General features: G+C 43.4%; 1 protein-coding gene across 4 annotated transcripts in view; it reads right to left on the bottom strand.

The window, feature by feature from the left end:
* DOCK8 (dedicator of cytokinesis 8) overlaps nucleotides 1-15,237 on the bottom strand; it is a 268,625-nt gene that overhangs the window by 172,549 nt on the left and 80,839 nt on the right. For all 4 annotated transcript variants that reach the window (XR_012231574.1, XM_073572263.1, XM_073572264.1 and 1 more), the window contains 4 exons: nucleotides 14,282-14,431; nucleotides 12,320-12,400; nucleotides 582-741; nucleotides 349-470 (listed from right to left, as the gene is read on the bottom strand). Coding sequence is in view for 3 of the 4 variants with exons in the window: in XM_073572263.1 (XP_073428364.1) it covers nucleotides 349-470; nucleotides 582-741; nucleotides 12,320-12,400; nucleotides 14,282-14,431 (513 nt within the window). In the remaining variant the exon portion in view is untranslated. The remainder of the gene's footprint in view (nucleotides 1-348; nucleotides 471-581; nucleotides 742-12,319; nucleotides 12,401-14,281; nucleotides 14,432-15,237) is intronic.

Raw genomic sequence — 15,237 nt, 5'->3', positions numbered from 1 at the left:
TTTATATGAACTGAGGACCCCCCCAATGGTAAATGTTGGATTATTTTGTCTCGACTGCAGGAAGTGAGTTGCTGGAAGAGCATTATAAATAAACATGCACGCTTGCTCGGTCTGAGCATACATTTATGGTTCAGGAAAAATATCTGAAGTATATTTGTGTAGATTAACAATGTGTCAAAAGCAAATAGATGTGCTGTAAATTACAGCAATAGATAATAACATTTAATTACCAGTCAGAGAACATTTATGGTTTTACTTACAGAAACTGATAATGTGAATGATATCTATAAAATATACAACATATTAGACCACAGGTAAAGGCATATGCAAGAAATATATAACTTTCACCTGCTTAAAAAAAGTGATTTGTGTAATTGTTGTAGGCTTGAATGGTGATGTTGAGCCTTCGTCTATTGAGCTCCCTCTCCTGGACGGCCACATACACGATCTCCGGTCATTGGTCATCTTACCTGTATTAATAGAAGATATATAAGATTCATTTAGTCATTTTAAGTACAGATATGTACATATGACTGCTGTTTTCCTGTTTTAACAAGATATAGTTGAAAGTATGGGCATACCATTCCCATTTTCTGATTCTGGGGATTCTTTTTCCAGAGTCATAACATTAATACAACTTTGGAGACTAATTGGTATCCAAGCAAATGGCATATGGTATCTTCCTAAACGTTGACAAAAGTTTTCTGCTTGAGATTTAAGTTTTTCTATTTTTTCTTTTGACTGCAACAAAAGGAAATACATGTCAAATATACACAAAATAGAAGTAGAAAGTAGTAGCAGAAAAGTGATACCCTGCATTAGCAATTTTAATATCTGTAATTCAATGGTAAAGGAAAGTGCTTATAATTTTGCTGTTATTTGTGCAGACTATCTTTTGATTACAGGAAATCTATTACAACAATGCCGTATTATTTAATTCACTTTAACCATGATATATAGTCATGGCCGAAAGTGCTGGAACCTTTGAAATTGTTTCAGAAAATGAAGTGATGCACCTAGAAAATTATTGTTAATTACACATGTTTTGGTATACATGTTTATTTCTTTGTGTGTATAGGTGTATAGGAACAAGAGAAAAAAAAACAGTGAAAAAAAGGCAAATTGGACATAATTTCACACAAAACCCCCAAAATGGACCGGACAAAATTGTTGGTGCCTTTCCAAAATTGTGGGGAAACAACTTTGTTACAAGCATATGATGCTCACTCAGACTCACCTGTGGCACGTAACAGGTGTGGGCAACATGAAAATCACACCTGGAATCAGAGAAAAAGCGGAGAAGTTGACTAAATCTTTTCACTGTGTGTCTGTGTATGCCACACTAAGCATGGAGAAAGAAGAGAACTGCCTGAGGAATTGAGAACCAAAATTGTTAAACAATATCACCAATTTCAAGGCTATAAGTCCATCTTCAGAGATCTTGATGCTCATTTGTCCACAGTGCGCAACATAATCAAGAAGTTTACAACCCATGGCACTGCAGCTAATCTCCCTGGTCGTGGACGGCAGAGAAAATTGATGAAAGGTTGCAAAGCAGGATAGTCTGGATGGTGGATTGTAAGCCTTCGCGGGCAGGGTCCTCTCTCATCCTGTACCAGACGTGACTTGTATTGTTTAAGATTACTGTACTTGTATGTATTATGTATACCCCTCCTCACATGTAAAGCGCCGTGGAATAAATGGCGCTATAATAATAAATAATAATAATAATAATAATGGTGGATAAGCAGCTCCAATCACGTTCCAAAGAAATTCAATCTGTCCTGCAGACTCAGGGTGCAACATTGTCAGTGCAAACTATCTGTCGACAAAATGAAATTAAACGCTCTGGCATGAGACCCAGGAGGACAGCACTTCTAACACAGGGGCATAAAAAAGGTAGACTGAAGTTCACCAAAATGTGCGTGAGCAAGCCAAAATGCTTCAGGGAAAGCGTCTTTTGGAAAGATAAGACCAAAATAGAACTTTTTGGTAAAGCACATCATTCTACTGTTTAACGAAAACAAAATGAGACCTACAAAGAAAAGAACACAATGCCTACAGTCAAATATGGTGGAGGTGCAAAGATGTTTTGATGCCTCTGGCACTTGGTGCCTTGACTATGTGCAAGCTTTCATGAAATCTGAAGATTACCAAAGGATTTTGGGTCTCAATGTAGTGCCAAGTGTCAGAAAGTGGGGGCTTTGTGTCCTAGGTCATGGGTTTTCAAGCAGGACAATGACCCCAAACATACGTCAAGAAGCACCCAGAAATGGATGGAAACAAAACGCTGGAGAGTCCTGAAGTGGACAGCAATGAGTCCGGATCTAAATCCCATTGAACACCTTTGAAGATATCTTAAAATTGCTGTTGGTAGAAGAAAGATGTATATCTTTGTACCGTGTTAGCCAGTAGATAGAAAAATATTCAGAATTGAGAGTCCTCAGTGGTTGATACCTTTTAATGGCTAACTGAAAAGATGGTAACACATTGCAAGCTTTCGAGACTACTCAGGTCTCTTCATCAGGCATTGACTCACATCAGGACTACAAGATCCCAGGTACTTTCAGCTGCATAATAATAATCTTTATTTTTATATAGCGCTAACATATTCCGCAGCGCTTTACAGTTTGCACACATTATCATCGCTGTCCACAATGGGGCTCACAATCTAAATTCCCTATCAGTATGTCTTTGGAATGTGGGAGGAAACCAGAGTACCCGGAAGAAACCCACGCAAACACAGGGAGAACATACAAACTCCTTGCAGATGTTGTCCTTGGTGGAATTCGAACCCAGAACTCCAGCGCTGCAAGGCTGCAGTGCTAACCACTGAGCCACCGTGCTGCCCTCATTACATCTAATGTGGTGTACTTAATTATTTGTACTAAATGTCCAACTGGGGGTCTGTATGTGGGGGAGACAGGGCAAAAGCTCAGAACAAGGATGAATGCTCATCGTCACACAATAAGAGAAAAAAGAATGGATCTACCTGTGGCAAAACATTTTTGTATGCCTGATCACAACAACACCATGGATATGAAATTACTGGTATTGAAAAGTAACTTCACATCTCAGAGAGACAGGAGGGTTTGGGAGTATAAATTTATGGTGACCTTTGACACTCAGTGCTGGAATGAATGTGTCGCATGGATTTATGTCTTTTTACATCAATTAAGGAATTTGCTCCTAAGACCTTGTGGGGGTATCACAACACATTAGGAGACCCCAATCAGAGGACAATAAAACATCCAGACTCCTTATCTATGAACTAGTCCAATATTTATGTTTCTCCCTATCCCATAATGATAATTCTGCTTCACGTCACTTGTCTTATCTATTGCATTTTTTCTGTGCTGTGTTGTGCATATATACATGTGATTCTTCAGATTTTGTATTAGTCAATGCCTGATGAAGATACCTGAGTAGTCTCGAAAGCTTGCAATGTGTTACCATCTTTTCAGTTAGCCATTAAAAGGTATCAACCACTGAGGACTCTCAATTCTGAATATTTTTCTGTTGGTAGAAAGCACCCTTCAAATTTGAGAGACCTAGAGCAGTACGTAAAAGAAGAATGATCACAAATTCCAGTTGAGAGGTGCAAGAAGCTTGTTAGATATAGGAAGCAATTTATTACAGTTATTTATTTCAAAGGGTGTCAGGCTAATTTTAGGTGTTTTGTGAGAAATTATTTCAAATTTGTGCCCTTTTCTCTGCTTTTTTGTGCTCTTTCAATGCATATAAAAAAAATTAAACATGTGCAATTGCAATAATTTTCTGGGAGAAATACTTCATTTTCTGGAACAATTTCAAGGGTGCCTACACTTTCGGCCATGACATATACATAGCTGACAGTTGTTGGAAGGGCTAAATATGATTGTGTATATCCTAATTACGACGTGTGATTGTGGGAAGCAGAGTCCCTCTTTACAGTAGCATCTAAGGCAGTGGTCCCCAACCTTTCTGACCTTGAAAGCCACATTAGGCTTAGAGAGAGGGTTGCGAGCCACATCCAACTCCCACCCCCTTCAAAGTAGTGTTAACCAAAGCCCCCATTACAAGTATAATGATAACCAAAGCTTTACCACATAAATCACTCCAAAGCAGTACACCGAGATCCAGGGGTTCCCACAATATCCCCATTCAGTATTTTCCCATCAAGGACACACTGTCGAATCCAGCTTTAAGAACAGGTAGTACCATCCTCCAGCGTACCATACCTAAAACATCTCTAAACCCCTAAGACCAGTATATGTTCATCCAGATCTGCTCTTCTGTGCAGGGCTACTCACAAAATTCACCATTTTGAGATGTACTCTTCATACCTGTTTGCTAGACCTGGACCTAACGTACCAAGCTGGCAGACAGTTGTGAGCCACAATTCACATGTGGCTCCCCAGCTACAAGTTGGGGCCCCTTGATCTAAGGCATGTGTCTAGATTCTAACACACACTGAATATATATATATATATATATATATATATATATATAATGGGAGAATAAATATATGCACACGCAGACAAACACATATATATGTTCATTAACAAAAATAATCATCATACTTTATACTTGCTGGTGCTTTTTTATTTTCTTGTGAAAATTGTAAAATTCCAGTTTTCAGACTAGCTACTAGAACAATCACAATTAGCTGATCCTTTCTGTAACTCACTTGTCACTTTTGCTGCATAGATTGGATCAGAATTATTAGAGGAAGCTCTTTATCACAGGAGGAAGCAAAAATGACGACTGTATTCCTGGTGACTTAAAGGGGCTGATTTAATCTCATAATTGCTCTTTTATGGCCTCATTCACACTGGCCAATAAAACTTTATAGAGATAGGAGGGTCGTTACTACAGGAAACCTGTATCCATACAGCAATCCCATTGTGAAAAGCACATCCCCTGCCTACACATGTGCTGATGACAATGATAATTTAATAGCATTTATAAATGATCCATTTAACCAACGAGCAACACAGTAATTTGTTGGCTGACCGGTTGTCATGCTTCCATGGGACAATGATCATGAATGAGCATCCTTTTGAACGCTTGTTTGCTGATCAGTCCTTGCTGTACACAAAGATAAGGTGCTGTATGTACCATATCACTCTCTGGTCTCTAGGGAAGTTCTGTGCTTAATAATGTCCTGGAGATGGTAATAATTCATAAATGTCTACATAGACAGGGGCGGGCTGGGCCGGGTGGCAGGAATGCATATGCCCCCCAGGCCGGTGCCTAAGCAGCTGCAAAGGACCGCTGGAGGACCGGCAATGATTTTAATACATAGCGCACCTGTAGTGCGCGGTCACGTCATCCCACCCGACATGCAGGCTGCCTGGCTGCAGCAGTATGTCATGAGCAGGCCCAGGCTGGCAATAGGCTGAAGGTAAATCGGGCCGCCGCGGCCCCTTTAAATCTTTCTGCAGCCACAGGCCGGGCACAGCCAGGGAGCCGTAGAGAGAAGTTGCAGGGATAGCTTCCGGCTCTGCTCCTGCACCTGCAGCCGCTTCCTGGAGGAGAAGTATTACAGCTCCACTCCTCAGCGTCTCAAGCTGCTGGATGCCTTCTGCTGTAAATTCTGCTGCCTGGGGCCATGGAGTTCCTGCACTGCTTTCAGGTGGGCACCTTCCCATGATTCATGTCCTGACCTTCCTGTCTGCTTCACCTCCTGTGTGGGCTTCTTCATCCTGGGTGGTAAGAAGGTGTATTATGCCATATTGCCAGCGATCATAGACATTACTGCCGCTCTCCCCATTACAGGTGCAGTAATGCTGTCACTCAGGGCTGTGGGGGCTGCACATGATGAAGGTGGTGAGTGGGGCTGTACATGATGGAGTGGGGAGAGTGGGGCGGTAAATGATGAAGTGGGGCTGTACATGATGAAGGTGGTGATTGGGGCTGTACATGATGAAGGGGGGAGTGTAGCGGTACATGATGGAGTGGGGGGAGTGGGGCTGTACATGATGGAGGGGGGAGTGGAGCGGTACATGATGGAGGGGTGAGTGGGGCTGTACATGATGGAGTGGGGTTGTACTTGATGGAGGGGGGTGAGTGGGGATGTACATGATGAAGGGGGGAGTGGAGCAGTACATGATGGAGTGGGGGGAGTGGGGCTGTACATGATGGAGGTGGGAGTGGAGCGGTTCATGATGGAGGGGTGAGTGGGGCTGTACATGATGAAGGGGGGAGTGGAGCGGTTCATGATGGAGGGGTGAGTGGTGCTGTACATGATGGAGGGGGGAGTGGAGCGGTACATGATGAAGGTGGTGAGTGGGGCTGTACATGATGAAGGGGGGAGTGGAGCGGTACATGATGGAGTGGGGCTGTACATGATGGAGGGGTGAGTGGGGCTGTACATGAAGGAGGGGGGAGTGGAGCGGTACATGATGAAGGGGGGAGTGGAGCGGTACATGATGAAGGGGGGGAGTAGGGCTGTACATGATGAAGGGGGGGAGTGGAGCTCTACATGATGGAGGAGGGGAGTGGGGCTGTACATGATGGAGGGGGGAGTGGGGCTGTACATGATGGAGGGGGGGAGTGGGGCTGTACATGATGGAGGGGGGAAGTGGAGCTGTACATGATGGAGGGGGAGTAGGGCTGTATATGATGGAGGGGGGTTAGTGTGGCTGTTCTTGATGGAGGCGGGTGAGTGGGGCTGTACATGATGGAGTGGGGCTGCACTTGATGACTGGGGGTAAGGGGGATTGCACATGATGAAGTGGGGGGAGTGGGGCTGCACATGATGAAGTGGGGGGTAAGGGGGATTGCACATGGTGAAATGGGGGAGTGGGCTGCACATGATAAAGTGGGGGTAAGGGGGACTGCACATGATGGAGTGGAGGGTAAGGGTGACTGCACATGATGGAGTGGAGGGTAAGGGTGACTTCACATGATGGAGTGGAGGGTAAGGGTGACTGCACATGATGAAGTGGGGGTAAGGGTGACTGCACATGATCAAGTGGGGGATAAGGGGGATTGCACATGATGAAGTGGGGGTAAAGGGGACTGCACATGATGAAGTGTGTCTGAGGGGTGACTGCACATGATGAAATGGAAGGGGGATAGGGGTCTGTAAATGATGAAGTAAGGGGACTTCAAATTAAAGTGGGGCGACTGCAAATGATGAATTGAGTGTGAGGGACAGGGCACATCAATTTAATTGAAGGTGCGGGGTGAGGAGAGCAAATGAATTGAAGGTGGGGGCTGGGGAGAGCAAATGATGATCTATGGGGAGAACAAATAATGAATTTTGAGAGTGGGGGAGTAAGTGATGTATTGAATGTGGGGTAGAGCAGTTGATAATAAATAGAGGGTGGGAGATAAAGACATGACAATGAATTGAGGTGGGAGGGGCATGTAAATATAATCAATCGAGGTTAGGGTTAGAGCGGGAGGTACATAGTGGGGGCGTTGAGGATGAAGTGCCTGATAATGAATTGGGGGAAAGTGTACAGGTGCTAATTAATTTATATATTAAATGGGGAAAGTGGCATTTATAGTTAGTGGGTGCACAGTGGTGGATTATAATTTATATTTGGAATGGTGGGTTGCATAATAACCAATTATATGTTGATTGTGGGTGCACGTCTTTATTCAGATGTGTAGTGTAGAAGAAAGGAAAAAAGTGGGGAACGTGCTCTGGAAGTGGTGCTCTAGGTAACTGTGTTATTTTATGCAGACACAAGTCCTGGCTGGAAGAAGTGATGGCAGTCTGTGCTGGATGAAAAAGAAAAGCAAAGATGAAGGACCTCAGCTAGAGATGTCACTGGTGAGTCAGTGTATTACCTGTACACTGACACTATACACTGTATACTATATACGGAGCTCCTGTGCATAATGTCACTGGCAGTGGTGATCACTGCATTACCTATATACTGTATACTATATACAGAGCTCCTGTGTATAATGTCACTGGTGATCACTGTATTACCTGTACACTGACCCTATACACTGTACACTATATACAGCAGTCCTGTGTATAATGTCACTGGTGATCGCTGTATTACCTAAACACTGACACTAAAAACAGAGCTCCTGTGTATAATGTCACTGGTGATGCCTGTATTACCTGTCCACTGACACTATATACAGAGCTTCTGTGTATAATGTCACTTTTGATCACTGTATTACCTGTACACTGACAGTAAATACAGAGTTCCTGTATACAATGGCACTTAGTATTGTGGGTTTTTTTAATTAATGATCAGTTTTGTAGTATTCAGTCACTATGTGGTGGTAATATGTGGTCTGGTCATGGTGTGACTATATTTGTCCCTTGTATGTGGTATTAATGGTTGTTTAAAAAAAATGTATATGTATGTGACTCATTCCCTTAAAGAAAAACACCTAAATATATATTTATTTTTAATAGTTTAGAGTAGAGTAGGGCCCGGATGAAAGAGTCTACCGTGCCGTGGTATCAGCTTAAAAATTATTTTGGCCAGAACAAAAGTTGCTGGTTGTGAATGTGATCTGGTGTTTGATGGGAACTGTTAATATCTGATCAGTGAGGATGTGGTGGTGAAGTTGAATTTTTCCAAGTGTGGGCGGTGGGACTGTGGAGTCTCAAAGGAACCCAAAAATTTTGCCAGTATGGGGCCCCGAAATTCCTAGTGGAAGCCCTGGTCTGTCTCATAAGCTGCAGACCGCAGCTTCCAGAAACTTCAGTGTGCTCACGCAGGCATGTCTCATGCCGCTCTGAGGACGGGAAGAGAAAATGGAGGCTGAAATGCCGGGAATTAGGATGAGGGGAGAACTGGGGCCATCCTACTATATATATGGGAGAACTGGGGCTATAATACTATATATATGGGGATAACTGGGACCGTCATACTATATATATATGGGGAGAACTGGGGCCATCCTACTATATATATGAGAGAACTGGGGCTATAATACTATATATATGGGGATAACTGGGACCGTCATACTATATATATATATATATGGGGAGAACTGGGGCTATCCTACTATATGTATATATATATATATATATATATATATATATATATATATGTCTATTCATATATATACATGCCTGTTCAGCATTATGTCTGCATCTTGTTACTGAACTCTGGATATATTTACATTCATCTCCAATAAATTTTTTGATTTTTAAAATTACCTGAAGTAATCCGTTTTCTGGACGTTTCTGCTTTGATTTCCACATTGTTGGACTAATACCCAGTCCTGGTCCGTGCAATACAGAGAGAACAGGTATTTATCATCGAGAGTTCGGAGGACAGCTTGTCCTATTTGTGTTTTTTATTTATATATATAGATATATATATAGATATATATATATATATATATATATATACACAGTGGGGCAAAAAAGTATTTAGTCAGTCAGCAATAGTGCAAGTTCCACCACTTAAAAAGATGAGAGGCGTCTGTAATTTACATCATAGGTAGACCTCAACTATGGGAGACAAACTGAGAAAAAAAAATCCAGAAAATCACATTGTCTGTTTTTTTTCATTTTATTTGCATATTATGGTGGAAAATAAGTATTTGGTCAGAAACAAAATTTCATCTCAATACTTTGTGATATATCCTTTGTTGGCAATGACAGAGGTCAAACGTTTTCTGTAAGTCTTCACAAGGTTGCCACACACTGTTGTTGGTATGTTGGCCCATTCCTCCATGCAGATCTCCTCTAGAGCAATGATGTTTTTGGCTTTTCGCTTGGCAACACGGACTTTCAACTCCCTCCAAAGGTTTTCTATAGGGTTGAGATCTGGAGACTGGCTAGGCCACTCCAGGACCTTGAAATGCTTCTTACAAAGCCACTCCTTCGTTGCCCTGGCGGTGTGCTTTGGATCATTGTCATGTTGAAAGACCCAGCCACGTTTCATCTTCAATGCCCTTGCTGATGGAAGGAGGTTTGCACTCAAAATCTCACGATACATGGCCCCATTCATTCTTTCATGTACCCGGATCAGTCGTCCTGGCCCCTTTGCAGAGAAACAGCCCCAAAGCATGATGTTTCCACCACCATGCTTTACAGTAGGTATGGTGTTTGATGGATGCAACTCAGTATTCTTTTTCCTCCAAACACGACAAGTTGTGTTTCTACCAAACAGTTCCAGTTTGGTTTCATCAGACCATAGGACATTCTCCCAAAACTCCTCTGGATCATCCAAATGCTCTCTAGCAAACTTCAGACGGGCCCGGACATGTACAGGCTTAAGCAGTGGGACACGTCTGGCACTGCAGGATCTGAGTCCATGGTGGCGTAGTGTGTTACTTATGGTAGGCCTTGTTACATTGGTCCCAGCTCTCTGCAGTTCATTCACTAGGTCCCCCCGCGTGGTTCTGGGATTTTTGCTCACCGTTCTTGTGATCATTCTGACCCCACGGGGTGGGATTTTGCGTGGAGCACCAGATCGAGGGAGATTATCAGTGGTCTTGTATGTCTTCCATTTTCTAATTATTGCTCCCACAGTTGATTTCTTCACTCCAAGCTGGTTGGCTATTGCAGATTCAGTCTTCCCAGCCTGGTGCAGGGCTAAAATTTTGTTTCTGGTGTCCTTTGACAGCTCTTTGGTCTTCACCATAGTGGAGTTTGGAGTCAGACTGTTTGAGGGTGTGCACAGGTGTCTTTTTATACTGATAACAAGTTTAAACAGGTGCCATTACTACAGGTAATGAGTGGAGGAAAGAGGAGACTCTTAAAGAAGAAGTTACAGGTCTGTGAGAGCCAGAAATCTTGATTGCTTGTTTCTGACCAAATACTTATTTTCCACCATAATATGCAAATAAAATGGAAAAAAAAACAGACAATGTGATTTTCTGGATTTTTTTTTCTCAGTTTGTCTCCCATAGTTGAGGTCTACCTATGATGTAAATTACAGACGCCTCTCATCTTTTTAAGTGGTGGAACTTGCACTATTGCTGACTGACTAAATACTTTTTTGCCCCACTGTATATGGGCAACTGGGGCCATCGCACTATATTTATGGTGGGAACTGGGGCCATCGCACTGTATATATCTCATATCTCTGGTAAGCTCTGTTCTGCTCCCATATTTCTGGGGTAAGCTCAGTTCTGCTCCAAATCTCTGTATTAAGCTCAGTTCTGCTCACTTATCTTTGTAGTAAGCTGGGTTCTGCTCCCATACCACTGTAGTAAGCTCCGTTCTGCTCTCATATCTCTGTAGTAAGCTCGGTTTTGCAACAATATCTCTGTTACTACTCCTTTCTGCTCCCATATCTCTGGAGTATTCTCCGTTCTGATCCGTATCTTTGGAGTAAGCTCGGTTCTGCTCCAATATCTTTGTAGTAAGCTCGGTTCTGCTCCCATATCTCTGGAGTAAGCTCTGTTCTGCTCCCATATCTCTGGAGTAAGCTCTGTTCTGCTCCCATATTTCTGTAGTAAGCTTGGTTCTGCTCCCATATCTCTGAAATAAGCGCCGTTCTGCTCCGATATCTATAGAGTAAGCTCCTTTCTGCTCCCATATCTATGGAGTATTCTCCGTTCTGATCCGTATCTCTGGAGTATGCTCGGTCCTGCTCCCATATCTTTGTAGTAAGCTCGGTTCTGCTCCCATATCTCTGGAGTAAGCTCCGTTCTGCTCCCATATCTCTGGAGTAAGCTCCGTTCTGCTCCCATATCTCTGGAGTAAGCTCCATTCTGCTCCCATATCTCTGGAGTAAGCTCTGTTCTGCTCCCATATCTCTGGAGTAAGCACCGTTCTGCTCCCATATCTCTGGAGTAAGCACCGTTCTGCTCCCATATTTCTGGAGTAAGCTCGGTTCTGCTCCCATATCTCTGGAGTAAGCTCCGTTCTGCTCCCAAATCTTTGGAGTAAGCTCTGTTCTGTTCCCATATCTCTGGAGTAAGCTCCGTTCTGCTCCCAAATCTTTGGAGTAAGCTCTGTCCTGCTCCCATATCTCTGGAGTAAGCTCCGTTCTGCTCCCATATCTCTGGAGTAAGTTCGGTTCTGCTTCCATATCTCTGAAGTAAGCTTGATTGTGCTCCCATATCTCTGGAGTAAGTTCGGTTCTGCTCCCATATCTATGCAGCAAGCTCCTTACTGTTTGCATATCTACCTACCAGCCTAGTTTTAAAACCTATTATCTCTGCTGCTTTAATGCAATGGCCAGAGATAAGCAGGGAAAAGGAGGGCTAGCGCAACTCGATGGCCACTGCCTTATGATTGCCCCCCCAGGCTGAAAAGTGCCAGCCAGCCCCTGTACATAGACCATACAGGAAGGCAGTGTGGGCTTCCAATGGTACATAGTCACACATTTTGATATGTGAGCTATTCTGTTTCAGTTATTAACAAGGCTACATTTATTATCAATATATAAGATACCTTTCCACCATCAGAATCTTTTAACACCATGTATGGCTCAGCACAGTCAGAGATTTCTCCCTGTTGAAGAACTTTTTCAATCTGCAAGATATATCAGAATGAATCAAATAAACGTCATAGTAAGCTGTCACTTCTTCTATAATGTACATTTGCACCGAGTGCCAAAACTTACAATGGTTACTCCAATTTCAGCATTTAAAGGTTACTCATTGTACAATTTTTACCAATTACTTGCAATTTTAAAGATCTCTCCTTGCAATTCTTCAATAACAACCTTCACCCTTTCCTTCCAGTGTATGGTCTGGGTATGTTAGGGGCACACTGGAGCACAGAAGGTAGAACTCTGCAAGTCAGTAACCTGCGAGGCGAAAATCTACGAGGCTGCTGTAGCCAATCACTGTTCTCAGCGGTGATTTCTACATGTAGAGCATGAAAATACCAAGGCCAGTGATTAGTCATAGTGGTCACATGGATGTATAATATGCGATTGCAGCAGCAAAGAAAACAATGACTAGGGGCTACTGCTGCCGTTGGAACAGGCTGTGGTGGGGTGGGAAGGAGTTGGTATTTAAATAGGCTAGTAAAATTGCACAAAGTTGCTGTCAACACATCTGCTAATTATTCACTGTGCTTTACATGTATCACTACAGTCTTTACACTGCTCCACTGCACAAGGAGTAAATTTAGAAGGGAAGCAACTGTTTGGGCTCATACTCACATGCGAGAAACGCGGACGAGTCTCGCACGTCAATACCCGGCACTGCCGCTGGCACTCGGATCTGAGCATTCAGCTGCATGTATTTCTATGCAGCCGCATTGGGCCTCCGGGCTTTGGGGAAATGCCGGAGGAGCCCTGTCGTTGGACAGAGAGTCTCCGCAGTCGCCCCCCAGCACAGCGACCCCACGCTGAACAAAGAGGAGCCGTTGATCCCCAGCACAGAGCCGCTACAGTGCAGATAGAGTAGCCGCCGATCCCCAGCACAGACACCCGCAGACAGCACCGTTGCCACCAATGAGGTAAAAGGGGGATGATAACTCCACGTACACCCTCCCTTTGTCATCGGGACCACTCCCCCACACCCGACATATAAGATGACACATGGCATATAAGAAGACCCCTGACTTTTAAGAAAATTTTCCATTTTAGCTGAAAAAGTTGGGGGGTCGTCTTATACGCCGGAAAATATGCTAGTTAAGATGGCGGCAACACAGGTGCAAGAATACCGATGAGACAACCGCTCACAGCCTACCAATCCATGGAGGGGGTGGTTGCTTGGCATATTAATGCACAATGAAGGCTTGTATGCGGCGCTGTTCACACTATGGCAATGCATAGCAGGTTAGCAGCCTATTAGTTACTCCCTTTTATTAGATCAGCCGGGCTGCCCAGCGCTATCAAAATGCATCCCATGTGAACAGTCACCACAGTTTACAAGACCAAATGGCCCCAACTGCAACCTAAAAAATAAAGTGCAAAAACACATATAAAAACTGTGAGGTATTAGTTGATATTTTGGCCAAAATACATAAGCTCATAACCCTCATCACATGTCCTCACGCTTACAAGTCCTAACACTAAACAGCAATAGCACAAAAAGAAGAGATGCTTAACTGCCCAGGCCTCCAAACAAATGCACTATCAGGATGCAGTGGACCCATATAGTTAAGATGTTGGCAACACAGGTGCAAGAATACCGATGAGACAACCGTTCACAGCCTACCAATCCATGGAAGGGGTGGTTTCTTTGTATATTAATGCACAATGAATACTTTTTGAAGGATTTTTAAGTCCTCTTTTAGTGCTATTGCTCCATACTCACTCATGTTATACTGTAAAATGGCACAGATCTGATGCAAGTACAGAGTACAGGATAAACACTTTTTTGTGTGAAGCTTCCAGTCCTCCACATTTGATTCCCAAGCAGATACTGTAGGAGCTCATCCTACATAATTCATGCTCACCTTAACTACTAGGAAGATATCTGGGGAGGGATAGGTAATGCAGAACACTGCACTTCTCGCTTGGCTTGAAGGGGCCACAGAGGGTGTATGTGTTCGTAGATTCTGTTTCATTGCTTCTGAGTTCAAATCACAATGAAAATTCTCTGAAATCTAGGGAGAAAAATACAGCGTGTGTTTAATTTCATCATAGTTATAAAATAACATTGAAAATTATTCCTGGAGACAAATAAATAAAATTTACAATAAAGAAGTGCTGTAGTGAACATAGCAACAAGGCTCAGCCATTTACTAAAAAAAATATGACAAAAGCATTAGGACACAACTTACACCTACAGAATCTTTTCTGACATCCCATTCTAAGATCATAGGCATGAATATGGAGTTGGTCCCCATTTTGCATCTATAAAAGTTTCCACTCTTTTGGGAAGGCTTTCAACAAATTTTTGGAATGTGCAATCATTGAGACTGAGATCTGGTGATCCCTAGGTGCTCCCACTTTTCAATAATACCACTCACAGTTGATCATGAAATATATACGAAGGAAGAAATTTCATGAACTGAATTGTTGCAACAGTGATGATACCCATTGGGACCACACTAGAATTCAGTGAGCTCTTTGGAACAACCCTTTTTATTACAAACTAGAAATAGGCCCGATGCTATTGCTATTGCAATAGGCCCCGCCGGTTGAGCCAGTGAGTGGTGCCGCGTGGGATTTGAATCCTCTACCAAAGCCGCGTGGCACCGCTCATTGGCTGAGCGCCCCTGGCGCTCAGCCAATAAGCGGCTCGGGATTCAAATCCCCCGCCCCACCGGCTGAGCCAATGAGCGGTGCCGCGCAGGATTTGAATGCATGCATGGCCCTCTCACCCCCTATCCTGATATGCATGGTCCTCTCATGCCCCTATCCTGGTATGCATGGTCCTCTCACCCCCCTATCCTGGTATGCATGGTCC

The sequence above is a fragment of the Dendrobates tinctorius genome, unplaced genomic scaffold (assembly GCF_039654945.1).
Source record: "Dendrobates tinctorius isolate UK_male_01 unplaced genomic scaffold, ASM3965494v1 ptg000031l, whole genome shotgun sequence".
In the NCBI taxonomy this organism is placed as follows: domain Eukaryota; kingdom Metazoa; phylum Chordata; class Amphibia; order Anura; family Dendrobatidae; genus Dendrobates; species Dendrobates tinctorius.
Note: the sequence above shows the minus strand (reverse complement) of the source record. Positions and strands in the feature narration are given on the sequence as shown.